This window comes from Cottoperca gobio, chromosome 13, assembly GCF_900634415.1.
Source record: "Cottoperca gobio chromosome 13, fCotGob3.1, whole genome shotgun sequence".
Taxonomy (NCBI): domain Eukaryota; kingdom Metazoa; phylum Chordata; class Actinopteri; order Perciformes; family Bovichtidae; genus Cottoperca; species Cottoperca gobio.
The window spans coordinates 21,102,964-21,130,463 of NC_041367.1; the positions used below are offsets into that span (position 1 = coordinate 21,102,964).

At 41.3% G+C, this 27,500-nt stretch overlaps 2 protein-coding genes and 6 non-coding genes across 8 annotated transcripts in view; 7 read left to right on the forward strand and 1 right to left on the reverse strand.

Moving 5' to 3' along the window:
• Positions 1 to 3,733, reverse strand: part of vstm5 (V-set and transmembrane domain containing 5) — a 4,480-nt gene extending 747 nt beyond the window's left edge. The window contains exons 1-3 of the mRNA XM_029447076.1: positions 3,658 to 3,733; positions 1,744 to 2,070; positions 384 to 527 (exon numbers count right to left, since the gene is read on the reverse strand). Of these exons, the coding sequence (XP_029302936.1) occupies positions 384 to 527; positions 1,744 to 2,070; positions 3,658 to 3,733 (547 nt within the window). The remainder of the gene's footprint in view (positions 1 to 383; positions 528 to 1,743; positions 2,071 to 3,657) is intronic.
• Positions 3,734 to 7,049: 3,316 nt separating this feature from the next.
• LOC115018325 (U2 spliceosomal RNA) lies at positions 7,050 to 7,240 on the forward strand. The gene has a single exon (XR_003833361.1). It is a non-coding gene; the product is annotated as a U2 spliceosomal RNA (small nuclear RNA).
• A 453-nt stretch (positions 7,241 to 7,693) lies between these two features.
• On the forward strand, positions 7,694 to 7,807 carry LOC115018339 (U5 spliceosomal RNA). The gene has a single exon (XR_003833374.1). It is a non-coding gene; the product is annotated as a U5 spliceosomal RNA (small nuclear RNA).
• Positions 7,808 to 10,107: 2,300 nt separating this feature from the next.
• Positions 10,108 to 10,271, forward strand: LOC115018314 (U1 spliceosomal RNA). The gene has a single exon (XR_003833351.1). It is a non-coding gene; the product is annotated as a U1 spliceosomal RNA (small nuclear RNA).
• Positions 10,272 to 15,887: 5,616 nt separating this feature from the next.
• On the forward strand, positions 15,888 to 16,082 carry LOC115018329 (U2 spliceosomal RNA). The gene has a single exon (XR_003833364.1). It is a non-coding gene; the product is annotated as a U2 spliceosomal RNA (small nuclear RNA).
• A 740-nt stretch (positions 16,083 to 16,822) lies between these two features.
• LOC115018331 (U5 spliceosomal RNA) lies at positions 16,823 to 16,937 on the forward strand. Its single transcript, XR_003833366.1, has one exon. It is a non-coding gene; the product is annotated as a U5 spliceosomal RNA (small nuclear RNA).
• A 1,459-nt stretch (positions 16,938 to 18,396) lies between these two features.
• LOC115018313 (U1 spliceosomal RNA) lies at positions 18,397 to 18,560 on the forward strand. Its single transcript, XR_003833350.1, has one exon. It is a non-coding gene; the product is annotated as a U1 spliceosomal RNA (small nuclear RNA).
• Positions 18,561 to 25,253: 6,693 nt separating this feature from the next.
• The window catches only part of LOC115017487 (transient receptor potential cation channel subfamily V member 1-like), an 8,016-nt gene continuing 5,769 nt past the window's right edge, over positions 25,254 to 27,500 (forward strand). Inside the window, exons 1-3 of the mRNA XM_029445972.1 lie at positions 25,254 to 25,393; positions 25,774 to 25,928; positions 26,345 to 26,497. Of these exons, the coding sequence (XP_029301832.1) occupies positions 25,254 to 25,393; positions 25,774 to 25,928; positions 26,345 to 26,497 (448 nt within the window). The remainder of the gene's footprint in view (positions 25,394 to 25,773; positions 25,929 to 26,344; positions 26,498 to 27,500) is intronic.

Below are 27,500 nucleotides of genomic sequence, written 5' to 3' on the forward strand. Positions count from 1 at the left end.
AGAAAATACCCTTCTGTAAAAACCTTCACTATATAGATAGAAATTAAACTGGAAAGTTTACTGTACGTGCTGCTGAAGTGCAGATTTCTCGTTCAGAGTAAAAACTACAGTTGAATAAATTAAGGGTTGATTACTTATATTAAGACCATTTCTTGACATTTTTCTGAAATGTTATGGTTAAATATTTGAATGAGGTATTATGTAATGCTTCCACTAGTCTGAAAGAAGAAATGTTATGGAAGCAAAATAGCCCCAAATTGAGCAGTGCATGAATAAACAATGTTTTTGCCTTTAGTGTCTCGCCCTTAGACATGATGGTGTTTCATACAAACTGTTCATAACGGTGCATGTACTTTAAAAACTTTTTTGTCATGTTGTTTCACCTGGCATCTGTTTCCTGCGTCTCCATGCCACTATCTTCCTGTAGGCCTTGTCTAGTAGCCACATGGCCAGCATGAGAAGGCTGGCCAAACAGGCCAGTGCTAAGGCAGAGACAGACAGGTACTGAAGATCCTCATACAGCACCTCTGGACGACAGGGACACAGGAGCCAGAGCATGTTTACTTCAGAAGGTTATATCATTGTGATTACTATGTCAAGGTCACAAATAACAAAATCTTACAGTATACACTATATAACTATTCATGTGTCATTATTTTAACACTAAAATCACGCATCAGGTTGTAATGTTCACAAAGACAGACAGATAAATGCTCAGGTTGTGATATGATCATCTCAAAGCACCTTCCTAATCAGAAGATCTGCAAGGCACATATAACGTTCAAAATGTTACTGCAGACTTTCACTACCTTAACAGGTGGATTACTGAACGGGTCCGCCGTGCACAGGCCCAGGCGCCTAAAGTGTCCGGGGACCCCCTGGCCTTCACCTACACAATGTCACTCAAAGGTACACATACTTACCAGGAAGAGAATCAAAATGACTACAAAAAATAGGCAAAACAACCACAGACAAAAATAACTATAAAAAGACCCAAACAACCACAAAGTGAAACAAAACAACAAGAATAATAAAGAGGGGGTAAACAACTATAAAGTCTGTGCGTCTTGCTCCTATGTAAGAGAGGTGGTGGGGCCTTTTGCATGTCTGTGCCCAAGGACCGTTGTCTCATAATCATGCTTGAATGAGGACCATCAGTGCTTAGCAAATCACCGGCTGTATTTTCTTGTCCATCCTGTTTTTGGCAGTTGTTGCTGTGTGTACCATCTGATTTGCTGTTGGGCAGCAGGTATAAGCATGGGCGGATTAAAAACAGTTGTGCACCTGGGCCCAGACATGCAAAAGGCCCCACCAGCTCTCTTACATAGGAGCAAGACACACATACTTTATAGTTGTTTAGAATCTTTCTGTGGTGATTTTGCCCCTTTTCATGGGCGTTGGAAGCCTCTTTGTGGTTGCTTTGTGTCTTAAGTAGTTCTTTTTTGTCTGTGGTTACAGTCACTTTGCATCTCATTTTCGTTTTTGTGTGGTCATTTTGAGTCTCTACCTGTTTGGTACGTGTCTTTTTGAGTGACATTTTGTGGGTGAAGGCCGGGGAGGGGGCCTGTGCCCTGTAGGGCAGTTCAGGATTCCATCTATGGGTATTAGAGTTTGAAAGCAAGCTCTGCTAATTTCCCTAAACCCAGGTCTGCAAAAGAAAATGTACTCAAATTAGGTTTTCCAAAATGTAGCACTCTTATTTGCTATTTGCTTTAGGAATGACAGAAGCCCAAACCCACTCACCGTTCACTTTCAGGACAAAGCCGCTGTCCTTGCTGCTTCCTGCTGTTTCTGTGACAGTGACCACGTAGTATCCAGCATCCTGCAGACGCAGGTCTGACAGGCCCATTGAGCCATTGTTGAAGGTCTGCACTCTGCTGCTGTAATCCACCGTTATGTTAGTGTACACCCCCGGCTGCCAAGTCCCTATGGTGCGGCTCACCGCTCCTGACATAAAGGTCCATTGTATGGTGGGGATCCCAATGCAGGAAAAGTCCACTGTGAAAAACACATCCTCCTGCACTGACCTGGTCAGGCTCCTCTGGGGAGAATGAATGGAGATGGCTCCAGCTTCCAAAGTGAAAAAGATGAAAAAGAGATGTGAAGGTATTGATTATAGATTCACTGGGAAATGCATTTTGGAGAAGAAAAACAGATGAATAGACAGATTCATAGATATGAATGTGACAGACGGACGGACTAATAGATAGATAAATAAATAGATAGATCGATCTATTTATTTATCTATCTATCTATTTTCCTTAAGTAGCAATACTACAGTGTAAAAAGTAAAGAATGTATCATTTCAGAATAGTGTATATTATATTATTGGATTGTAATTATTGATGCATTAATATGTACATCGCTTTAATGTTGCAGCTTTGGTGGAGCTCATTTTAATGACTTCATATGCTGCTGGGTAGCCTAATCTACAATAATACATCGTTGTTTTTGTTGATTTATATTTCATATATAATATTCCTCTCTGAGTTGTTGTGGAGTAGAAGTATAAAGTAAAAATAAAATACTTAAGTAAAGTACATTAAAGTATTGTACATGTGTACAGTACTTGTTGAATTACATTCCACCACTGGGTAGGACAGTAATTACAGCAGAAACATATCAGTGTATGACGCAATACAGCTCTATAAAAAGAAGAAGTTTTACTACACAGGTTTAGCTTCTCATGACACATTGAGTCTCTGTTGCTGGCCAACACTGTGACTCATTTGATTTAAATTCCATGTACAGCCAGAAATGTGCTGTTCTGTTAGATTCTTTGTCAAACTACAAGTCGTTTTCTGGAGGAATAAAACGTGTCAAACAAGCTGAGAATTGCCCATTTCAATGCAGCCGACAGTGTTGGCCTCCTGTCTGTTGCCTCTCATCAAATGTTCTCACAGGAGTTTCACTTCTGCTGTTGTGTTCGCTTAATGAGGCACAGGTAAAGAATTCCACCTGAGAATACGATGCTGACTCAGAAACAGACAATGTGGGAAAAGCGACCTGTTCTTTTGTCATCACACTTACAATAATAATTAATCAATAATCTTTCATGACATAGATATTAATGCCATGTATCTAATACAAGTTAGCAAAGTGGTTGGGCATGGTGTTGTCATTCTGTGCAGCTTGACTTGCATTTGTAATGACATAAGTTACGGCTCTTTCCTATTTCCTTTTTATTTTCTTTAGGATTCAGTTTTTCCTCTAGTGCAGAGAACTTGGGTGCAGACCAGGACAATCTGATGTAAATGTGCACGGCCACAGAGACACATGGTTCCAACTTCTCAAAGGTGAAGATTTACTGCTTTTCCTTTTTTAATAATGTTAATAATTGTTATGTGTTAGTAATAATGTTGAGGTTTGAACTGTTGGTTGGACAAAACATTTCTCACTGTTTTCACTCTTTTTACAATTAATCAATCGATTAATGGAGAAAATAATCTGTGTAGTAATAGTTAAAAATGAGCTCCACCTCCACCTTAAAGTACATTTTCCTCGTTATACTTACATAATTATTATTAAGGTTTGTAATGCAGGAGTTTTAGTAGTAGTACTCGTAGTGTAATATTTTCACAGTGTGGTAATGGTACTTCTGTAAAGGATATGAGTACTTCTCCACCACCCCTTATAAACATGTGTTAGAAAGCTTACCCAGGTGACACATATATAATGTGATGCTGACAAACACAGCAACATCTTGTACATCCCAGAGCCTGAAATGCCACATTAGAATCACAGACCCATAGGTCGAACCGCAGTCGAAAAATCTCCTCCGGGTTATTTCACATTCTGAAGTATTCTCCCCTCTTTTCTTTCTCCTTCCAAAACAGTCTTTCCTCGATCCCAGGGTTTCCTCTTTCACTGTCCTTTGTACAGGTGAGTGCTTGTTGCTTTTCCACCTTCTTTTTGTGAGAAATTAAGATTTCCTGTCGCAGAAGTGCTGGAGTTCCCCTCCTTTCTCAGAACTGTGCTGGATTTCTCTTCATACCTGTGCAAGTCAGCGCCAGCCAGCCCACACCTATCAGACAGGTTTAGCCAGAGATTACTGAGCAAACATGAACTCAGCGTTCTGTGATCTCACACACACACACACCCATACACACTTAAACCCACACTCCAACACACAATATATCCTTCTCAATTTACTACCACCACCACCACTACCCCGCCCAACAAACACTCACCTGTATAGCAGATACTCTATGTCAAAATGAAACTGAGATAGGTTGAATCACTCTGTATTCATGCTGTGAGTGACACACCTGGTGAAACATGTCAAACAGGAAGTGTGTAGTCACACTAGGAACACAGACACACAGTGTGAACACAATTACAGTAGACCAACATTTTCCATTTGGGAGGCATGAATGAGCTGTTTGATTATTTTCTTTTGTCTTGTGACATTTTTATTTCTGATAAAAAATGTTAAGTAAGACAATACAGGCAAAACTAAAATGTTTCATACACACATACAATTTTGAGAGTTTGGGTTATTTTGCTTTCATAACATGTCTGCTTTCAGACTAGTGAAAAGGAAACATTCAAAATGTACATGTAGATGTGTAGTTTACTACATCTGGACTATCTACGTCTTTAGATTCCTTCTAAATGCACTAAAAGTCAGCATTAGATGATGCTTCATTTAGCTTAAATATTTAAACATAACATTTCAGAAAGATTGTCATACACAAAATAGTTTTCTTAACGTAAGTAATCAACAGGGGAACTTCCATGGGGATATGTATTAGTTTTACCTGATTCACCTCTAGTGTCTATGTATGGAATTTTGCATTACATATCTTTAAAGGCCGTTTTCTCAAAATAAGTGTTTTGCTCCCTCAGACTCTGAGCTAGAAATAACCACTTCAGTAGCACTTACTTACAGTAAACTTCCCAGTTTATTTTATTTTCTATCTATATTGTTTGTTTTTTACATAGGGGTTTGTTCACATATAATTCATAGTCTGATTTATAGAACATTTTATTCCTAAAAACATGGTGAAAATTGGTTTTCTTTTATGGCTGTTGACAGTATTTCCTGATGCATGAAGTGATACAAAGAGAAATCCGATATTCCCACTTTTACTTTTTCTGTTACGGAAATGTGTGCAAATGAGCACATATTTAATTAAGATAATGCCTCACCTGCATATTTAAACATAACATTTCAGAAAACGTCAAATAATCATTGTCTTAATGTAGTAAATAATCAACTTAATGTTCTCTGTTTGTTTCTGAGTATCGTGTCAGTGGTGGAAGAAGTATTTAGATTTTTTTACTTAAAAGGTAGCAACACCACATTGTAAAATACTCTGTTACAAGTAACGGTCCTGCACTCAAAACCTTACTTAAGCAAAAGGACAAAAGTATTTTCATTAAAAAAAGTACTCAATATGCAGATTCATATATTATTACTGAATTATTATTAGTGATGTATTACATTTTCATCACGTCTGAGTTGTAACTGTAAAGGTGGAGCACATTTATTTTCTTATATATAGGCTACTATAGCCTATATAATCACTTTATATTTTATATAGTGCAGGGTAGCTAGTTTAACCTTTAATAAGATATCATAATATATTATTGATTTATATATTGTATTAATAATCTGAATCTACAAAGTAACCAGTAACTAAAGTTATCAAATAAATGTAGCGAAGCAAAAAGTATGATAAGTAAGACCAGAGTAAGATGCACACGTGACTAACGCTAAGCTATGGGACGGTCAGGTTCGAGTTTACGTCATTTTGCACACGGCCATGCGCACGTTATCAACCGCTGCTGATTGTCACAGGAATACTTCGCCGTTGAAGAAGTCTTATAGCAAATTGATTTTGACTACATAGCTTAACATTACTTATAGAAAAAATGCTGCCTTCTCTATTCGAAAAACAATTATTGAGTAGCCAAGTTGTTGGCTATTAAGGGGTGTTTCACCGCAGCACCCGGCTTTGATTAGCTAAGTAAATGCTAACACTAGTGCCTAGCTAGCATGCCAATATTACTTTTCTTTGTTTTTATGATACAGTTTGTATGTGTATGGTTAAAACTGGGTCGTTTCATACATATCTTCGACAGTGCAAGGTGACATGCTGGCTTTAGTTTAGTCCAGCCTAACTTCCAGTCGTAACAGCGGGTTAACGGTCCTTCATAATTACTGTTGTCACTGTTGACGTTACTTCACGACTCATGTCAGTCACAGTAACGTCACTGATATTTACCATATTCAACTAACATCGACATCTAGCGGTTGTATTAAAACAGTTGACAAAGAATGCCAGTTTATTGCATCTAATGTAATTGTGTAACTTGCAGCGGTGTACGATGGTGTACAAGTTGTGGGACACGTCTCAATCACTCCACGTTCACTTTTGCTTTGGAATCGGCTTAAAAACTCAGGACTGTGAATGTTATGTAGACCTAACAAGGAAGCTCACGGCACGTAACTATCTGTCCTGACATCCTCTGCATTAACATCATGACCTCGCTCAGAGTTGACTGCTGCTCTGGGTGAGTAATTTAGCGCAGCATGGCTTCGTCCTGTGTAATGAATGAATGATTGCATTGCTGGGTGTCCGTCACCGTATGTGGGACGGCCTGCAGTTAGCTCTCTTCTCCACTGGAGACTTCTAGAAGAGATGTTGTGAAGTGAGTTTGAAGCGTAAAACATTATTTTCCTGAACCTCACAAGTTTTCTGCATGCCATTGAAGTCGAACTGAAATACCTGTATACCCACAATATATATATTATTACGTGACTGTTAGAGTGTATTAGAGGTATTCGTTGTTTCTAATTTTCTACTTCCTATTGGACCAAAGCGTACCACGTGTCCAGGACACAAAAGGCGCATTTGCGAACACACGTTAATTTAAAATATTGCAACAAAACCCCTCTAGTAGTACATTATTACGCATATCTTCATTTACGATACTACATTGTTCCTGTTTTATATGATCACACAGTTGTAGTTCAGGTTCCGACCCATCAGTGAGACTGACTGTGCAGAGAACCTGGTGCTCACCTCCGGCAGAAGTATGGTATCGCTTCTCGGCCTTTTGGCTAAGATCAAGTGTAGTATCTGTTCTTATCAGTTTAATATCTGATACGTCCCCTACCCGGGGACCATATATTAAATTGATTTTTGGAATAGGGAGATGGAATAGGGGCTTGCTCCGTCCACTCCACGCATCGACCTGGTATTGCAGTACCTCCAGGAACGGTGCACCCCCTCTCAATGTCCAAAGTAAATATCACTCAAACTGTCAAAATGATGTTGTTGTTGTTAGAGAGTGTACCAATAATTTAATCTGAGTCTTACAGTTACCATCGATTAAATTACTGAAAACATTATGTAATCTAATAATCTGTATAAACTAGGTGTGGGCTATACTGTAAAATGTATCTCGATCTGATATCACATTTTACCACTAGATCTATCCGCCCACCACTAGATGTAATGTCGTATTTAAATAGATATGTCGGATTGTTTGTACTGTTATATTTATTGTGTTGATACTTTTAAACATTATGAAGTATTCCTTCGTATTACTCAGTACGCTTGAAGCAGCTCTCAGTTTCTAAAAGGTTGGTGACCCCTGCTGTAAAGTACCGGCGCACTGCCACCGTCACTGTGGGGTGTATGTCGGAACATGTGATGCTCCACCTTCTGGTTGAAGCAGCAGTATACTCTTGTTTCTCTTCAGAGCGTATAAATCTTTCGCCTTTTACTAAAGATTTCCGTGGAGAGGAACACTTTGAGTTCAATCTAATTTTTGATGCCCTGCCTCGTGCGGGGCTTCCTACTCATGTGAATAAAACATCTAATAGAGTAACATCAATGAGACCCTGTAGTTTGATAGATGTAATGTAAGTGAATGGATGTGGCGGATTGTTTGTACTTTTATTTACATTTAATTGTGTTTATACTTTGACAAATGCTTTATGTCAAGGGTCGGGAACCTATAGCTCGTCTTTCGATGACACAATATGGCTAGCAGACAATTTTGAGCTGACATTTTTAGTAATCAAGTAATAAATAATTATACTGTGTCATTTTAAAGTAAAACTTTTAGCAGCAGATTTTTTTTTAGTTCTCCCCTCTCCTTTCCTCCGTCCTGTCTCTGACTGTAGGTGTGTTCGCACATGTGTGTGTCGGCAGTGAAGCCCCGCCCTTCGCGAAACCGAGCAGAGGAGAAACTGCGCAAAGCAAGCAGCCAGGGGGGTCAAACTCAATCACAGAGAGGGCCAACATTAAAAACTGGGACTACGTTGAGGGCCAAACACGGTCCACATTTATTGAACAGGATACACATATTGGATAAAGTGCAACAAAATATGGAACATATTTAAGTCAACTGCAAACGGATATCTGAGCAGTTCAATTTAAATTTCTGAGCTGCAAATATGCTCAGTTGATCAGCAGAATGCGTGGTCGGAACACAGCGGTGGAGATGTTTGTCAGTGTTTGGAAACACGCAGTGACCAAAGTTTCCTTCTGCATCCGAGTCTCCCACAGGCAGCTTGGCTTGGAACGCTCTCACTGCATCATACATGTCCGTGATCACACGGCCCTGAAGCTGCAGGTTTAACAGTGAGATGCTTCGTTATGTCGCACAAACAGTCCAGCTCACATCGTCCCAGAGATCTGTGCTGTGTTTCCCTTTGTTTTCCAAAAACTGGCAGATTTCCTCACGCATCTCGAAAAATCTATTCAGCACTTTCCCTCGACTCAGCCATCGCACCGCCATGTTCAGAAAAGACTTAAATTGACTCTTATAAAGTTTCCTTTCTGTGTTACGGTGCTTATTACATGTTCCATCTCCAGAGCTTTACAACACAGCACTTCCTGGTGTATGATGCAGTGATACACCGTCAGCTGCATCTTCTTCTCCCGCATCCTGCCCACTAATCCTCTCTTTTCATCACATCGCAGACTCTCCATCTGTCGTCAGTCCCGTCAGTTTGTCCCGGGACAGTTTCTTTTCTCACACATTTAGATACTTCCTCAAATATGTATTTTCCCGTGGTTGTGCCATGCATTGATTTAATTACCAAAACCAGCTGGCCAGTTATGACAGACATATGATATTTTCTTGCGGACCGGATATAACTGCCTTGAGTTTGACACCCGTGCAGTAGACACTGAAACGTGCACATAAATTAGATAAATAACATAAGAGTTTAGTTTATTTAATAAAAGAGCACCTGTTCAATGAAACACTGATAGCACTTTTAGTAGTCGGAGACGTGTTATGCTTTAAAATGCAAGCATAAAGTTGCATTAAATTTGATTAAATATATGGCTCTCAAGGAAATACATTTAAAAATATTTGGCTTTTATGGTTCTCCCAGCCAAAAAGGTTCCCGACCCCTGCTTTATATGCTAAATCTCTGTGTTGTGTCCATAGACTATAAAATAGATTTATGTCACATTGTCAATATTCGTAAACATTTGACTTAATAAAGTTGGGGGGAAAAGACTGAATGTCTTGACGTCATGATGAATTGCCACATTGAGAATGGCAGAAATATTGATGTTACGCTCAAGAATTATGGACACAAGTATATTTTAATATAATTAATAATTACTGGATGTTTTATTATTCTAAGTACATATTGTATGTCCAAACAAAACTGGTCAACATAAGTAGGCTATAAGTAAATATTATTAGCAGCGTTCATGTTTTAACATCTATTTTTGGTGCCATATTAAAAATGTCCAAAGTTATGTTGAATTGCAGTAAGTCCAGCTCTGTCAATGTGTTTGTAGAATTCCCACATGTTCACCTGTTTGTGAAGAAAATACAATTCCTTAAAAACGGCCTTAAAAAAGAAAAGAAAGTGACTTTGTTCTTGTAACTTTCTTTTGTATGCTACATTTTATGTCTAATTTTCAGAAATCAAGAATATTTGATATCCGGTCTAAATTATCGAATTCACGTTTTTCTGGATAAATAGTGTATGCTGTAAATTATAGACAACATAAAGTGAGTAGGTTTCTCATTTACTTTTGCTCGCGTTGTGTTTCTTTAGCGTTAAACCGTCACAGAGAACAGTTCTTCCCAGGATCAGGTCCCGGTCTCTGACGTGTACAACTCATACTTACCTGGCAGGGGAGATACCATGATCAACAAGGTGGTTCACCCAGGGCGAGGCTTGGCCATTGCACTCCGGCTGAGCTGACCTCTGCGAATTCCCCAAATGTGGGAATCTCGACTGCAAAATTTGTGGTAGTGGGGGACTGCGTCCGCGCTCTCCCCTGATAACTGTGTTAATTAAATAATAGTATTAATGGTCTACTGAATAGATCGTTATAATGCACTGTTAATTTCTCATTAGTGTTCGATGTTGATTGCTGTGAAGCTGTTTTACATTTTATCAGAAGTTCCATGTTTCTCATGAGCCACTATAGCAAAAATAAGATGATGTTATTATATTTAGTTTAATTTAAATGAGTAAATCTTGAATCGTCAAATGAAATCAGCCACGACAGCTCCCTGTTGTCTATAGGACGTCTATCTGTCAGTCAGTGAACAAGAGAAGAATCTGACTATTGTTCGGTTTGCAGATTAAATATTTGTTGTTCTGAAGGTGGAACAAATATATGGTGTTGTAAAGAGTTAACATTAAAACAATTGAAACTCAGCTTGAATCCTACAGTCAGCTCTGTTCTCCACTAGAAACTGTCACGTGACTAAGACGACTGCCACGCCCCTCGTTATGAATCCCTCGTGTCTTTTAAATTGACACGTTTTGTCAGTTTTCATCTAAATACAGTGTAGGATTTGCATTGTATTTCATTGGTAAAAGGTTTAGCGAAGTTGTTTTCCGTTTTACTGAGTGTCACTTAAACACATCATTCACCAGCAGACCCGTCAGTGAGGGTAACTGTGCGGTGAATCACTGCTTTACCGCCGACCTACAGCTGGTATCGCTTCTCGGCCTTTTGGCTAAGATCAAGTGGATGTGAGGTTGGGTATTGTTGCTGAGGAAACAAATCTACAAATCGGAAGATGGCCACACCGGCCCCCAAAGAACGGCCTATCCCGAGGGTAGGGCTGAGAAACACCCTGAGGTTCCAGGTTGTCGTGGAAGAGGTGGATTTCCTTGCGAGGGTTTTCTTCTGCAAGAAGGTTATCGTCGGGCAGCTGTGTCTGAAGGTGGAAGACGTCTACTGCATCCAGTGGAACCAGCAGGAGAAGGCTTTTGATGTCACCCTACGGACGGAGGACATCTACAGAAGAGTTGCTGAAATTTGCCAGACCGCAGCTGGGGTAAGGCCTCTTGCAGGCTACAAAGTTTTCAACTTGGACAAACCGAACTTTAGAGTGGTTACGGTGCATATGTTCAATCCTTTTGTAACAAACGCAGCACTTGTAGCCTTTTTAAAACAATATGGTGAGGTAATGTCGGCTGCTAGACCGGTGAACGACCCATTGGGGTTTTGGACTGGAAAGCGGCAGTTTCAAGTGTTGCTGAACCCTGATCCGGAAGGGCCTGGAGGCCTTAAGCACCCACCTGCCATTTTTAGCCTTGGTGGAGACCGGGGCTACCTCTACTACACACGTCAGCCAGCCTTCTGCAGGAGGTGTAGGCAGTCCGGTCACACAGAGGCTGCATGCGATGGAGCACGCTGCCGTTTCTGTGGACAGGCGGGCCATGAGGCCAAGAATTGTGTTGCGCCTAAGGCCTGTCATGGATGCGGCGGACTGGACCACCTGTTCCGCAGCTGCCCCAGCCGGAGAAGATCCTTTGCCGAGGTGGCCAAGCTTGCTGGTGGGCTGATGAAATCCAAGGAGCCAGTGAAAGGAGATGACCACACGGGCCAAGTGATGCCAGGATTGGATATAGGCCTTACGGAGAGTGGTGTGGATGTAGGGCAATGGGGGGAAGGAGCAACCGACGCCGGGGGTGCGGATGCACCTTTGACTGACATGGAAGTGTCTTTGCCTGCACCCACTTCAGGCTTGGTCCCGTCCACGGCGAAAGAGTGGGCAAGGAGGGGCTCCCAAGTGTTCAATGTAGGGGTTTCGACAGACAATGGGGAGAAGGGGGGTTGGAAAAAGGTGAGGAGGGTGAATGAGAGGGTGTTTAACGTAAGGAGGGAGTTTGAGGGGGAAGAACACAGAGAGGGGGCTACAGAAGTAGCAGAAGAGGGAGTGGGAACAGGACAGAGGGTGGGAGGAGAGGTTATGAAAACCATCACAGGAGAGCCAAGTGCTCCATCTGCTACGGATCTAGGGCTAGTTATCGACCTGGCACAAGACCCGGGTTTACCTGCATCAACATCAGGGGAGCAGGCAGTTGATGGGGCTAGCGGGCTATCAATCCCGACGAAGTCAGGGATTATGAACTGGGCCGAGGAGATGGAGAGACTTCTCAAAGAAGAGGAGGAGGGAGCCGTTTCTGAGGGGATGGGATTGTGTAATTCATAATGGGTTCATTCAAGGTGCTAACATTGAATGTGAGAGGAATGAGGGATACAGTTAAAAGAAGGGTGGTGTTTGATTATGTGGGATATCTTCAAGTTGCTGTGTGTTTTTTGCAGGAGGTACACTTGCGGGATAAGGGTGATGTTGCAAATTTTACAAGGGAATGGACGAGAGGGGACTCAGTATGGAGTGTAGGGGGGGTCCACTCTACAGGGGTTGGGATTTTATTTTGTTTCAAAGAGATAAGGGTGGATTTTTCCTTTGTTATTGTGCAAGGGAGGATAATGGGAGCAGATGTTACATGGGGGACGGTCAAGCTGAGGGTAATTGTAGTGTATGGGCCGCAAACCTCGGCAGAAAGGCAGGAGATGTTTGGGCTGATAGAACCGCACATGGCGACAAATAGACAGGTCATTATTGGGGGTGATTTTAACGTAGAGTTAGGAAAAGGAGTTGATACGAGCGACGGGTTCATCGCCAACCTCATGGCTAGTCATGGCCTGGTAGATGGGGCGAGGGTGGTCAGGCCGCGGGTGGTTGGTCCCACATGGCGTAACTCACAAGGGATAGAAAAAGTGTTGGATTACATTTTCCTTTCAAAGTCCTTGGTTTTGTTGGCGGGCAGTTTGCTCCCTGTGTTTTTTTCGGACCATGATGGTTTGCTACTGGAGGTGCGCTCGTCTGTTCCAGTTTTTGGGCCTGGGTTCTGGCGCCTTAACACCAGTATCTTGGAAGAGGTTGTTTTTGACAGAGAATTTCGAGCACTCTTTCAAGGACTGGTTGGACTTAGGCCTATGTGTTCTGGGGTGATAGAGTGGTGGGAGGCAGCCAAAGAGCGGATAAAGGGGTTTTGTGTGGGGTATAGTAAAAGGAAAGGGAGGTTGGCGAAGATGGAGGTGATCCGCCTTCAACGCCTTCTTGAGTTTGAGTACTCCAGGGGAAACTCTGGTGGTACGGTAAATCAGCGGGTTTGTGAGTCCCTGAAAGCACGTCTCAGGAATGTCTTTGAGTGTAGAGCTCGAGCATACCTGTGGAAGTCACGTCGAAATTTCCAGTGAGGAATTTGAGACGTGTTCCGCTGGTTTTTTCAGCACAGTAAGGGAAGAGAGGGCCAAACAAGTGGTGCTAGGGGTTAGGGATGGGCAGGGTAGGGTGGTGTCAGATGAGTTGGAGATGGTTAAGGCCGCTTCCGACCACTACAACACAATGTTTATGGAGAGAAAGGTAGAGAAAGAGGGGGGGGAGGATTTCCTGGACTGTATGACTCAGCGGGTGCCTTTGGACATAGCTCAGGCATTGGAGTCACCGCTCACTCTTGAGGAGCTTGAGGGTGCCCTCTTTAGAATGAACAGGCGGAAGGTACCCGGTATCGACGGGCTGCCGGTGGAGTTTTATCTCAAGTTTTGGGACATACTCGGGCCGGTAGTGTTGGAGGTATTGTCGGCAGTGCTCTGTATAGGTGCTATGGGAGGGTCTTTGGCCACTGGAGTTATCTCCCTTCTGTTTAAGAAAGGGGACCATATGAACTTGGAGAACTGGCGTCCATTGACCATGCTTTGTGTGGATTATAAACTTCTGGCAAAGGTGCTAGCGGATCGACTAGGAGCAGCACTCCCACACGTGGTCCATGTGGACCAGACATGCGGAGTGGCGGGGCGTTCGGTGAGATGGAATCTGCAGCTCATTCGAGACGCGGTCGCTTGGGCAGAAGACAGGCAATTGCCGCTTATGGTGGTTGGCCTCGACCAGGCGAAGGCGTTTGACAGGGTACACTGGGGTTTTATGTTCAGGGTACTAGACAGGTTAGGTTTTGGCCAGGGGTTTATAAGATGGGTACAGGTATTGTACACAGATGTGGGGAGCATGGTCTCAGTCAATGGTCACTTAGGGGATGTTTTTAGGTTGCACTCAGGGGTAAGACAGGGGTGTCCGCTCTCACCGCTGCTCTACATCCTCTACATGGAGCCCCTGGCGGCAGCTATTCGGGCTGACCCAGGTGTAAAGGGTTTCCTGGTACCTGGTAGCGGGGGCCTACGGGTTAAGCTTTCTCAGTATGCAGATGATACTACACTGCTGCTGGACAACGACGCTTGCCTGATTCGGACCTTGGAGATTTTCCAGAACTTTGGTCGGGTGGCTGGTGCAAAGCTTAATTGTGCCAAGTCCTCTGTGAAGTTCTTTGGGCGGTGGAAAGACAGGACCAATGTACCAGGGGGGCTGGCGCTCTGCATTGGACCTCTGAAGGTACTAGGGGTTGGCTTTGAGACAGCTCACAATGCCACGGCCAATTGGACCAGGTGCTTGTTAAAAGTTCAGAAGAAGCTCATGCTCTGGAAGAGCAGATGCTTGACTTTTATAGGGAAGGTACTTGTTCTGAAGGTAGATGTACTGCCATCGCTCCTGTACTTGGCCTATGTCTACCCACTGCCAGTCGGTATGAGGAGGCCTCTGGTGCGCCTTGTGTTCTCCTTTTTATGGGGTGGGAGATACGAGTATGTGGCGAGAGCTCGCATGTTGGCAGGAATTGAGGCAGGGGGAAGGGAGGTGCCTCACCTCCCACTGAAACTGGACTGCATTTTTGTTTCTTTTCTGTGCAAGGAGTTATCCACTCCGGTGGTGCATCCTTCGGGATTTTTTCAGCGGCTATTTTTTTCCTATCAGGCCAGACGCATTATGGTCTGGAGTAATCTGGCACCGCGGGCGGAGCAACAGCCATGGCATTATCACCATGCAGCCAGGTGGCTACGGACCCACCCGGAGGCTGCCGAAACAGCGGTCAGAATTGACCACAGGGTCCTATACAGGGAGGTCAGCCAGAGAGTGGTTGCGCCTCCAGTGGTGGGGACCTCTACAAGGGTGTGGAGAGGAATTCAGCCACGGGGGCTTGACAATGGTCTTAAGGACTTGAATTGGTTATGCCTCCACAAGGGTATGCCGGTGCGAGAAATAATGTATAGGCATGGCTTAGCAAAATCCTCAGGGTGCCCGAGGGCAAGCTGTGCGGGTGTGGAGACAATAAGGCACGTCATGTGGGACTGTCCATTTGCTGCGGCTGCGTGGGCTAGGGCGGGATCATGGCTCAGGCAGGTACTTCCTCGGTTTAATTTGACATGGGCGAGGGTCGAAAGAGGGGTAGGCTCGGGGGGTTCATTTTTCCTCATCATTTTGATTATTAGTCTCGTCAAGAGGAGCTTGTGGCTGGCCAGACAAGACCTGGTGAAGAGAAATCGGGACTGTGGGGTAGAGGGAGTTATAAGGAGAGTGGAAGCAGATCTAAAGGGGAGGATTGAGAGGGACATTGTAAAGTGGGGGAAGCATGCCGCCTTAGAACGGTGGAAAGGAGGTTTTGGCTGGGAATGGTGAAACGGAATAACTTGACATGCCAGAGATGTATTGTAAGATGTTTGCCTGTTTGAACTTTGTATTTGTGTAAAACTGTTGTGTGGAAAGATTTTCTAATAAAAAAAAAAAAAAAAAAAAAAAAAAAATCTGTTCTTATCAGTTTAATATCTGATATGTCCTCTATAAGGGGACCATATATTAAATTGATTTTTGGAATAGGGAGATGGAATAGGGGCTTGCTCCGTCCACTCCACGCATCGACCTGGTATTGCAGTACCTCCAGGAACGGAGCACCCCCTCTCAATGTCCAAAGTAAATAACACTCAAACTGGTATATTGTTGTTGTTAGAGTGTACCAATTATCTAATCTGAGTATTAGAGGTATCAACGTGTAAATTACTGGACGCTTTCTGTAATCTAATCATCTGTATAAACTAGGTGTGGGAGATACTGTAACATTTGGTATCGATCTGATACCAAGTAAATACAGGTCCAGAATTGCCGATACCGATACTTTTATAGATTTCTCGGTGCCGGGGGTCTGGTTGTACTTTGGGGATTCCCCTCATCCTCCCTCCGTTTTCTTTGCAGATCGGAGTTCTCTTTTGGGTGTGTTTTTAGATGTTTATATAAATGTGTGGTGTTGCCACAGTACCTTCTTTGTTTTCTGCAAACATCGCATCTTGCAGTATTTTTGGTCTACAGCTGTAAAATAACAACAAACTGCTTCTTCTCTGTCATCATGCAGCCAGCAGTGCGCTGCTGAGTGACGTCACGTGACCACTAGATCTATCCGCCCACCACTAGATGTAATGTCGTATTTAAATAGATATGTCGGATTGTTTGTACTGTTATATTTATTGTGTTGATACTTTTAAACATTATGAAGTATTCCTTCGTATTACTCAGTACGCTTGAAGCAGCTCTCAGTTTCTAAAAGGTTGGTGACCCCTGCTGTGAAGTACCGGCGCACTGCCACCGTCACTGTGGGGTGTATGTCGGAACATGTGATGCTCCACCTTCTGGTTGAAGCAGCAGTATACTCTTGTTTCTCTTCAGAGCGTATAAATCTTTCGCCTTTTACTAAAGATTTCCGTGGAGAGGAACACTTTGAGTTCAATCTAATTTTTTGATGCCCTGCCTCGTGCGGGGCTTCCTACTTATGTGAATAAAACACCTAATATAATAACATCAATGAGACCCTGAAGTTTGACATATTGTTAATACTTTTATGCACTATTATATTAATATATTAAACCATATATTAAATTGATTTTTGAAATTAGGGGCTTGCTCCGTCCACCCCAGGCAGTGACCTGGTATTGCAGTACCTCCAGGAACGGTGCACCCCCTCTCAATGTCTAAAGTAAATAACATTCAAATTATAGTTTTCATGTGTGGGTGATTTACTATTAACCACGCCCAATGAATATGAATGTTACTAGCATGTATGTTGTTGTTAAACATTATAATCTGTATACATTTTAATAAGTATTGGTGAGATGACGTGTTTGAAGCATTTCAGCAATTGATTCGCAAAAGTGTTTATTTCTTGAGGCTTCATGTGCACACAAGACCACCCGTTGAAGAGTGTAATATCGTAATAACAAAAAATCTATTTCCATATACTACATACGCAATATTATCCAACATTTGTTCTGTGTTTTTATGCTGCAACTCTGTTTGTAACGTAACGTGTAAATTAGATATGAGTTACTGGTCATTTATATTGCAGTTATTTGTCATGTGACCAAGACATGTTATAGGCATTATTTCACTGTAAGGAGATACGAAAAAGAAATGTGAAGAAAAGTAGAATATGAAATCATCAGGGTTTTTCTTGGTACATTGTCAAACTGGCCTTGTCTAATTTTGTTGTATATCTTCATTACACTGTAGATTTGAAATTCAGTCTGATTAATAGGCTTACTCATTCCTCAAAAGTGAAAATCCTACTGTTGTTTCCCAGTCTTTCTTCTTCTTCTTCTTCTTCTTCTTCTTCTTCTTCTTCTTCTTCTTCTTCTTCTTCTTCTTCTTCTTCTTCTTCTTCTTCTGACATAGCAAAAGAAAGGCAAATACACTTATTTTGTTCTCTTACCAAAATGATGTCTTCTTGCTGTTGGTGACATACAGAGAAGCACATAAATGTTTAACATCCAGCGTTGTTCACACTCCAGACCACTTGGTGGCAGTATATCAGTTGCCCACCAGCCGTAAACAAAGACACAGGAAGTGATTGTAAAGTGAAAAAAACAAAAGTGTTATTTATTCTTTCCTCTGAATTTCAAATGTGGATCAAACTACTTCTGGTTGGAGGTTGATTCAGAGTTTCTTCATTTGAACTTCCTGTTGAAATGGATACAACTGGTGATTTTAGGTTGGCTTTTGTTATGGAAATACCGCACTGCATGATGGGATAAGCACCATTCTTTCCTCAAGTAAAATGTAAATACTCTTTGTCAGCCTCAGTACAAACGTGTTTCTTTCACCTTAAAGTCCTGTAGACGGTCTCCCCCTTGTAACCTCTGGTTTTGGTAAAAGATATGTTGTCAGCACCTCCAGTCAGCATGTTGTGTCTGTGAATCAGCTCCCGGTCTCTGACGTGTACAACTCATACTTACCTGGCAGGGGAGATACCATGATCAACAAGGTGGTTCACCCAGGGCGAGGCTTGGCCATTGCACTCCGGCTGAGCTGACCTTTGCGAATTCCCCAAATGTGGGAATCTCGACTGCAAAATTTGTGGTAGTGGGGGACTGCGTTCGCGCTCTCCCCTGATAACATGTTCAATGAAAAATCAAACTCAAAATTAAAATGAATGTAATTTCAGATGTCGCTTGACTGAAGTGATGTGAGGAAAAGCTTCATGGAGCTATACTATACTATAACAGCTAATAATATAATATACTATAATAGCTGCTATACTCCAGCTATTAACTCCATCACCACCTGTCTGTCAGCAATAAATAAATGGATGAGCAATAATCTTTTTTAATTAAATGAGAACAAAACTGAAATCCTACTAGTCCTGTAACAAACAGAGAGATGATGCTGAATAACATGGGGAAACTTACTCCTTGGATTAAACCTGAAGTTACAAGTCTTGGTGTTATCATAGACTCAGATCTAAGCTTTAAATCCCACATAAACAAGGTGACAAAACATCATTCTTCTACCTTAGAAATATAGCTCAAATCAGACAATTTATAAATCAAAAGGATGCTGAAAAACTAATTCATGCTTTTATCTCAAGCTGACTCGATTACTGTGATACACTCTTTACCGGCCTCCCAAAAACAACAACGGAGAGACTTCAGCTCATCCAAAACGCTGCAGCGAGGCTGCTGACCAGAACCAAGAGGAGAGACCACATCAGTCCAGTGTTAGCTGCTCTACACTGCCTTCCAGTAACTTTTAGAATTGACTCTAAGGTCCTCCTTCTTGTATACAAAGCCCTAAACGGACCCGCACCAATTTAATTTTAATTCTAATCTCTTTACTTTAGCCTTTTAATGGTGATATTTTATTTTAAAAAGTAATGCTGCTACTCTATGCCACTTTAAACTAATTGAAATGATTTCATTCTGTACTGTTAATTTTTGCTATGCCTGGTTTAACATTGAATGTGTAAAGGTAACTTCGCTAAATTTCAGAGTGTGTATTCTTGAAAAGCCTGAGATCAAATAGACTATTACCACGGGAAAAATAGGAAGTTTCTCTGATAAATGTGTAAGATTATTGGAGTAAAACTGGCTTTAACCGATAGATTTCATAAAATTTAACAAACTGGAGTTTGTTTATGAAACGGGAAGACTACCAAGAATGTGTAGCAAAGGGAGTAAACCAGTTGAAAGTTCACAGGGGCCCATTGTTGATCTCATGCTTTCAAAATATGGCTCTGATAGTTTAAAACATTTACAAGAATGTTGTGATGAATGTGATTTCCCGGCAGGAGGGTCGTTAAGTACGGCACAGATACGGAAACGAGGCATGATCTCCAATGTTATTTTATACTATTTTAATTCTGCTATTTTAACACTATTTTTAATGCTATTTCACACTCATTTACATCATCACTGTGATTATTGTACTGTAAACGCTCTTATTCTGTATAATCTTGTACTAATTGTTATGTTTTTGCTGTGAAGCACTTTGGACTGCAATTCTTGTATGAAAGGTGCTATACAAATAAAGCTTATTATTATTATCAGACCACATGACCTTCTTCCATTGCTCCAGAGTCCAAACTTTATGCTCCCTAGCTAATTGAAGCCTTTTCTTCCCCATTAGCCTCACTGATCAGTGGTTTTCTTATGGCTACACAGCTGTTCCCTTGATTTCCCTTTGCATTGTGTGTGTGGAAATATTCTTACTTTTCACTATTAAACATAGTTCTACTGTTGATTTCTTACGATATGATTCCACCAAACGTTCAAGTTTTTTCTGACCACATTTCTTCCTGAAGATGATGGTTCACCACGATCCTTCCAGGTTTTAATAATGCGTTGGACAGTTCCTAACCCCATTTTAGTAGTTTCAGTAATCTCCTTAGTTGTTTTCTTTGCTTGATGCAGGCCAATAATTTGACCCTTCTGAAACTGATTCACATCCTTTCCACGACCACAGGATATGTCTTCCGACATGGTTGTTTAAGAAATGAGAAGCTCCTCACAGCATCAGCTCGGGGTAAATAACTTGTTGCCAGCAGAAACATATTAATCACTGCAGTAATTATCCAATGGAAGGCTCTTATTGATTGATCAACACAACACATAGACATCTCTAACATAACGTCAACACTGTTACCGCTTCACATTCTGTTGATAATGTTAGTTCATTGTTTTAATGTTTAAACAGTAACTAATGTCACAGCCCGGTCCATAAACTGCTGGAGACACACATGTAAATTGAATGCAGAAAGTTATTTACAACAAATAAAATGCAAACAATTAGGAAATTCAAATCTATTATATCGGTAGTGTAGGGAGAGGATAAGTGAGGGTGTGCTGCATGGGTGTTGTTTAAAAGCAAAGACAAATAATCAAAAAACCAAAAGGCCTTCAGGGCAGAGGTCTGGAGGACTGGCTGCTTTCTCTGGCCATATTGTTGATTGCTGCCTAAAGTCTAATCCCTGCAGACAAAAAACAAACACCAGCAGCAAGGACAGCAAAACAACCTTCTAGTAACAAGTAACAAGTAAAATGATAAACAGCTGGTATAGTGTCTGTTTCACACAGTAAAAACTACATTCTGACAATAGCATATGATTTCTTTGACAAAAAGTAACTAATAGTCGTTTTGTTTACTTTATTTAAATAGTAGTAAAAATAGTGGTTTATTCGAAAGTCAAGAAAATGCATGTTCTAGTCAATTGCCTGATTTCTAAAGTTACTGATGTTACTACTGTTGTTACTGTAATCTAAAATAACAACCGCACAGATTTCATCATACTTCTTCCTCCGGTGCTGGAAATGAAGGTGACCTCGTGCAGTAAATAAAAAGTTCATCCAATCAGTGAAATACTATGAAAACACACATAATGTATCATTTTAAAACAAGATTCATAAAGCAGTGCATGGGGTTGTCTTGGTCATGTGACAGGTTCTGGTCCAGTGATAATATAATTTATCAGAAACCAAGATCTAATTTACAGCCACGTTACAAAATTGAAGAACAAAGAATTCCGATAACAAATTTCAGAAATATCTACATTTATTGAAACTTGAACAGCTTTAACTGAGTCAATGCCAAACTCATTGATTCACTGTAGTAAGGTGCACTCATACCTGTCAACCCTCCCGTTTTTCCCAGGATTATCCCGTATTTTTCCTTCTATCCCATTTTCCTCCCATTTAAATATTTTCCCGTAAATATCCCGTATTTTTAACCTTTAAAATAAATAATTAAATAGGCCTAATTTTAAAAAGTGTAACGTGGCCTCCGGTAGAGCAGGTGGCAGTATTATGTTTAACTTTAGCTGAAAAACGTTATCCGCCAGTAAACACACAGAAGAAGAAAACAGGAACAATAACACAGAAGAAGAAAACAGGAACAATAACACAGAAGAAGAAAACAGGAACAATAACACAGAAGAAGAAAACAGGAACAATATCACAGAAGAAGAAAACAGGAACAATATCACAGAAGAAGACGAGAACATATGATGAGAGTCACAGTGAACGGAAGATAGATGGAGACGCAGTTGTACCTGCCAAACAAGTTAAAACTTTATGTAAGTAACTAGACAAATGAGAGGAGACCTTCCCTTATTTAATAAAAGCAGAGTCGGGCAAACTCGTGCTTTTTGTAAAGTGTGCCATTCAGATGTTAGATGTTAATAAGCGATGTTCGCCAGCAAGAACAATCGTCCAAGCACAAGCACGTCAAAGAGGAACAAAACATCCACTGTCAATGACTTCATGTGTGACAAGAACTGTGTCGGAGGCAGACCAAGTGACCAGAGCTGAGGGAAAGATGTCGATGCTTTGCGCCAAAAATAATGTAGCCTTCAGCTTCTGCGATGATTTCAGTCGCAGTGTCGCGACATGTTTCCAGACTCTGACATCAGCAAGGAAGTCCTCGTCGGGGAAACAAAAGCCACACAACTCATCCATCATCAAATAAAATACATAAATCTTATAAACATGTCTACAAGTAATACATACTTTAAATAAACATGTATTTCCTGAATGTATATACCCGTCCCTTATGTGTTTACGTTTACATTGGTGGCTGAGAGCTGTTCAAATATGGGCGTAGTCCGGCAAACAATTTCCCTTATTTTGAAATGTTGACAGGTATGCTGTAGGTATTGGGTCAACTCAAGAGGTGGAGGAGTTACATTCCATCAGTTTTATGAAGCTCAGTTAATGTGATGCAGGTGAATGTTCCCATGGTTACATCACAATGTTTGCAGATGTTCTCTGTGTCTGCATCATAAGTGATGCTGGCTCTGATTGAAGTTATTTTATTATTGAGGAACAATGCGAGTTCTTCACACTTTGATGCAGAGGACTGCAGGAGGGGTGGGGGCAGTGTTCAGTAGCTGGTTAATAGTCGAGAATAGTATTCTAGAATTTCCAACATTCTCTGAGATAATCTTAGAAAAGTAATCCTTTCTTGCAGCTGCATTGCTTTACCATAGGCAGCCATGGATACTTTGTAGATATCAAAGTTAACTGTGAGCTTAGTTTTCCTCCATCCTTCGTTCAGCTGCTCTACAAGTCCTCTTAGTCTGAGTAACATTGCTGTTGTTTAACCATGGGGAGATTCTGTCAGTGGATTTCTTTTTGACCTTTAATGGAGCAACAATATCCAGGGTAGATGACATGGTGTTGTTTAGATTTTCAACCATGAGATTTAAGGAGCAGTCTGAGCATGGCTCAAATGATCTCATGGTGTTAGAGAATGTTTCCTCTGCTGTGTCATCTAGTATTCTTTTTTTGACCACTTTCTCTCTTTTGGTCTTTGTTAAGATTAGGTTAGCATCAAAAAACACACAGTGATGGTCAGATATTAGTAATTCGATTACTGAGACCTTATCGATGTCCAGCCTTGTCGTTATCACTAAGTCTAGTGTGTTACCATGCTGATGAGTGGGTTCACTGATATTTTGTTTTAGATCATAGCTGTCTAGTAACTTTTCAAGTTCAATAGTCTTGGGACCATTCTTCTTATTTACGTGAATATTTAGGTCTCCATGCAGGATTATTCTTTCACATCTAGTGATGCTGAGTGAAATCAGCTCTGAGAATTCCTGTTGAAATAGTGCTGAATATTTTTGGTGGCCTGTACAATGTGATGATGAGCAAAGATAGTTCTGCTTTGAGCTCAATAGCAAGATATTCAAATGATGTAAATTCACCCAGGTCAATGTCATTACATACAAGCGAAGCCTGATAGTATTTATAGTTTGGGGGAAGTCTCAGTCAGTGTTGCCACACCAGTAATGTTGTTTAACCAGGTCTCAACTAGAAACGTACAGTAAAAGTTATTTTGAACTATCATATCATTAATCAAAAAAGATTTGTTAGCCAGTGATCTGACATTCAGAAGAGCCACTTTCAGCTGCAGGGAGTCTGTGACAGGAGGTAAAGCCGATCCTGGCTGTGCACTGATATATCTAAGATAACCAGAGTAGTGCGTGCTGAGCGCTGATTGTTATGTCTGGTAGTAATCAAGACAGGAACGGCATGACATATTAGAACATTTTGGTGACCAGTTTGGGGGGGGGGGGGGGGGGGGGGTGATGTCCTTGTGTGTCCATGAGGGTGCTTTTAGTATACGCCGAGGGGGAGGTGCAGAGGATGTCTGGGAGGGGGGAGAAGAACGGGGGATCCAGATTCACCCTGTTCCAGAGTGATGGGCGCATCAGGTTGAGAAGAGAGGCGGATGAAGTGATAAGTGATGCACCCATCATGCCTCTCTCATCATCAATACAAGATTTTGGTGGAAATGTAATGCAACTCTGGACGGAAATAAATGTTGTGACATATACTTATCGAAACGATGCCACTACGAATGCGTGCCATACTCAAAGCTAAAGGCGGTCCAACGGAATATTAGAGTGTGCGACTTTGTTTTTGGACCGGCAGTGTATGTAGGTGTAGCTCCAGTCTGTCCTCAGTCCAGAGGGAGAGGAAGTACAGCTGCCTGACTCTGGCAGAAACGAGAAAACGACTCGCACCCTCACCTTGTCCTCACCTCAGCGGGAGGCTGAAGTAGAGTGAGGCGGCTGGGAGACGGACAGATCTTCTGTTAGCAGTCAGCAGATGAATGAAGCCGACTCTCCTCCGGATCGTCAACCTGGTCCGCTGTTACTCGCGATGTCGCATCTGAGCCGCTGACATGTGGGTGCAGCTACATTCAAAGAAAAAACAGCTTTCAGAAAGTGTATTTCAAAGTCAATTTGTTGTGCAGCTCAACTTTTTTTCTAACAATTGGTTTGTCGCTTCTAGTGATTTCAAATGATATAAGTACAGCAATGGCATATTTATAATTAAACTGTGCAGGTGTTTTAGTAAACAAGCCATGTGTACAGTAAGCACCTACCCACATACAGAGAGTTTACAGATGCCACTGTGCTTTTCTTATCACGTCCTCCCATAAAATCCTCAATGTAACTCTTAGTAATATAAAATACAAGTTGGAATATACAAATTCCTAAAAGGTGAAAACATATAATTAAACACGCATTTATTACCTCCATAAAAGATATTCAGACCGTATAATAACCATTCAGTAGATAATATTATGTTCTACAATTGTAAACAGATTTGCCCTGCCCTGGGCAGAGGGTGGAGCGAAACCAAGGTAACAAGCACCATTACCGCGTCAACTGACGTGTGCAATTCTACACCTGAGCAGGTGTAGCCGTAACAACTGATGAACTCGTCATATCTGATGAGCTGCTTGAGGAAGTAAACACAGTAGATACACGATCAAGATTTAATTTATTATCAACAAACAAGATGAACGATGGACAACCACCGGACACAGTGGAGCCAAACAAAAACCCAGAAGACGAGGACAATGGTCTGGATTGGCTCCTCAGAGCGAACAGCGCAGAGATTATTCCGACACCTATGGATACCAATGTCTTAACGTCCAGGTAAACACTGGTGTTTGATTTCTTTCTCACAGGTTATGCACATGGCTTTTAATTATTAAATGGCACACACTGACTTCAGGAGACATCAACAAAGAAATTATAGTGATTCTATTGCTGCTAAAATAAAATAGCATTTTAGCCTTTAGAGACTGGAGTATCAGAGGACCTGGTGGCGGAACAAGTTCAGCCGGTTTAAATCCTTTTTCTGTTCACAGGTTGGACCCGATCCTTTCACCAAGAGACTCTAAAACAAATATTGTCTTAACAAAGTTTTCTTTGCACACTTTTTAAACAGATTACTGGTGTTGAAATATTGTTGCAATGTTTTATTGCCTAGCTACATAATGCAATGTATGACTGTATGATTTTCTACATTTCAGACAAAATAATACAACTGTAGACAGCATTTACAGTCCAGCATTCACCAGGGAGAGAGTCTTTGCAGCAGCATCCCAGGGAGACCCAACTCAACTGGATGGCCTGCTTGACTACCTGCAAGTTAATGATAAGCAACTTACGAGCCCAGAATTCACAGGCAAGTAGAGAAATTATTTATAACTGTGTCCTGCTGTTATCTATGACCATGTTAGTTTTAACCAGTACAAACTGTGTTTCTGTAGTGAAATGATTTTGGTCATGCAAAGCCAGACTGTTTGCTGGATAGATGCTAGATTGGATGAGGCTACATTTAAGCTCTCAAGTGAAACACATGCAATGTTTTTGGAAAGAAATAGTAAACCCAATAAAGCTAGATGTGAATTGGGTTGTTTGGACCATAAAACTCTTACGTCTCAATAAAGAAAAACTTGTGTGCAGTGAGACTTGACGTTTTCCAAAGTAAAATGAGGGGTTATCCCAGTACATTTACTGAGTTAGTATGAATAATCAGAACATCTTGTGGTTAATAGCGTGATTGGAAACAAAACTATGTTCTTTGTGTACAACTTTCAGATAACACAAATGGGAAGACGGCACTCCTGAAAGCTTTGCTTAATCTAAAAGATGGCAAAAACAACACCGTTGAAGTCCTTCTTGACATCGCCGAGAAAACTTCAGACTTAGAAGATTTTATCAACGCATCTTACAAAGATCCTTGCTACAAAGGTAGGTGAAAAAAACGAGCTCTCGTGAGTCATTGCACTTTTGAAGCTGATGCTCTAAAAAGGATAGATGATGTTGTGTAGACCAGTGGTCCCCAACCACCGGTCCGCGGTCCGGTACCGGTGTACCGTGTAATAACCATTTAGTAGATACTATTATTTTCTATAATTGTAAAACTTCTGTTAGTCAAACAGATTTGCCCTGCCTTCTGGAGAGAGGGTGGAGCGAAACCAACGTAACAAGCACCATTACTGCGTCAGTGCAGCCTCTGACATGTGCAATTCTACACCTGAGCAGGTGGAGCTGTAACAACTGATGAGCTCATCATATCTGATGAGCTGCTTGAGGAAGTAAACACAGTAAATACACGATCAAGATTTAATTTATCATCAACAAGTAAGATGAACAATGGACAACTACCAGACACAGTGGAGCCAAACAAAAACCCAGAAGACGAGGACAAGGGTCTGGATTGGCTCCTCAGAGCGAACAGTTAATAATGCGATTTCTTATTATTGAATTCCAAACCAATAATAAATAAAACTGACTTGACTTGAAAGCCAGAGTTTATATCATCAACATGCCTGAACTTTGGATTCCCCTGTTTTGAAATAGAGATACTATACAATAGAAAGTCTTTCATTATGAATTATGGATAGAGCTGAGTGAACAAAAGAGAAGCAGCAGTATACATGGTCGGGAAATATCTGCTTGGTCAAAGGTGCTCATATAGAGAGGGTGACTAGGTACGCCTCAAATAAAATGTAAAATCCATATTTTGATGCTACTGCCAGCATATCCAATCACTGGCTACAGCTGCTTTTAATGAATATTAATTTGGATTGTATACATTCAGTGTGATGTACTACAACCTGGCCATAAATAAGTGGTGCTTGACTTGTACATTCACAATTTACTGTAAAAATGTAAGCACTAATGGCAATGCACTTCACAAGTGTCCATTAGATCTTATTTGTCACAAGACTTTGTGACAACTTTGACATTT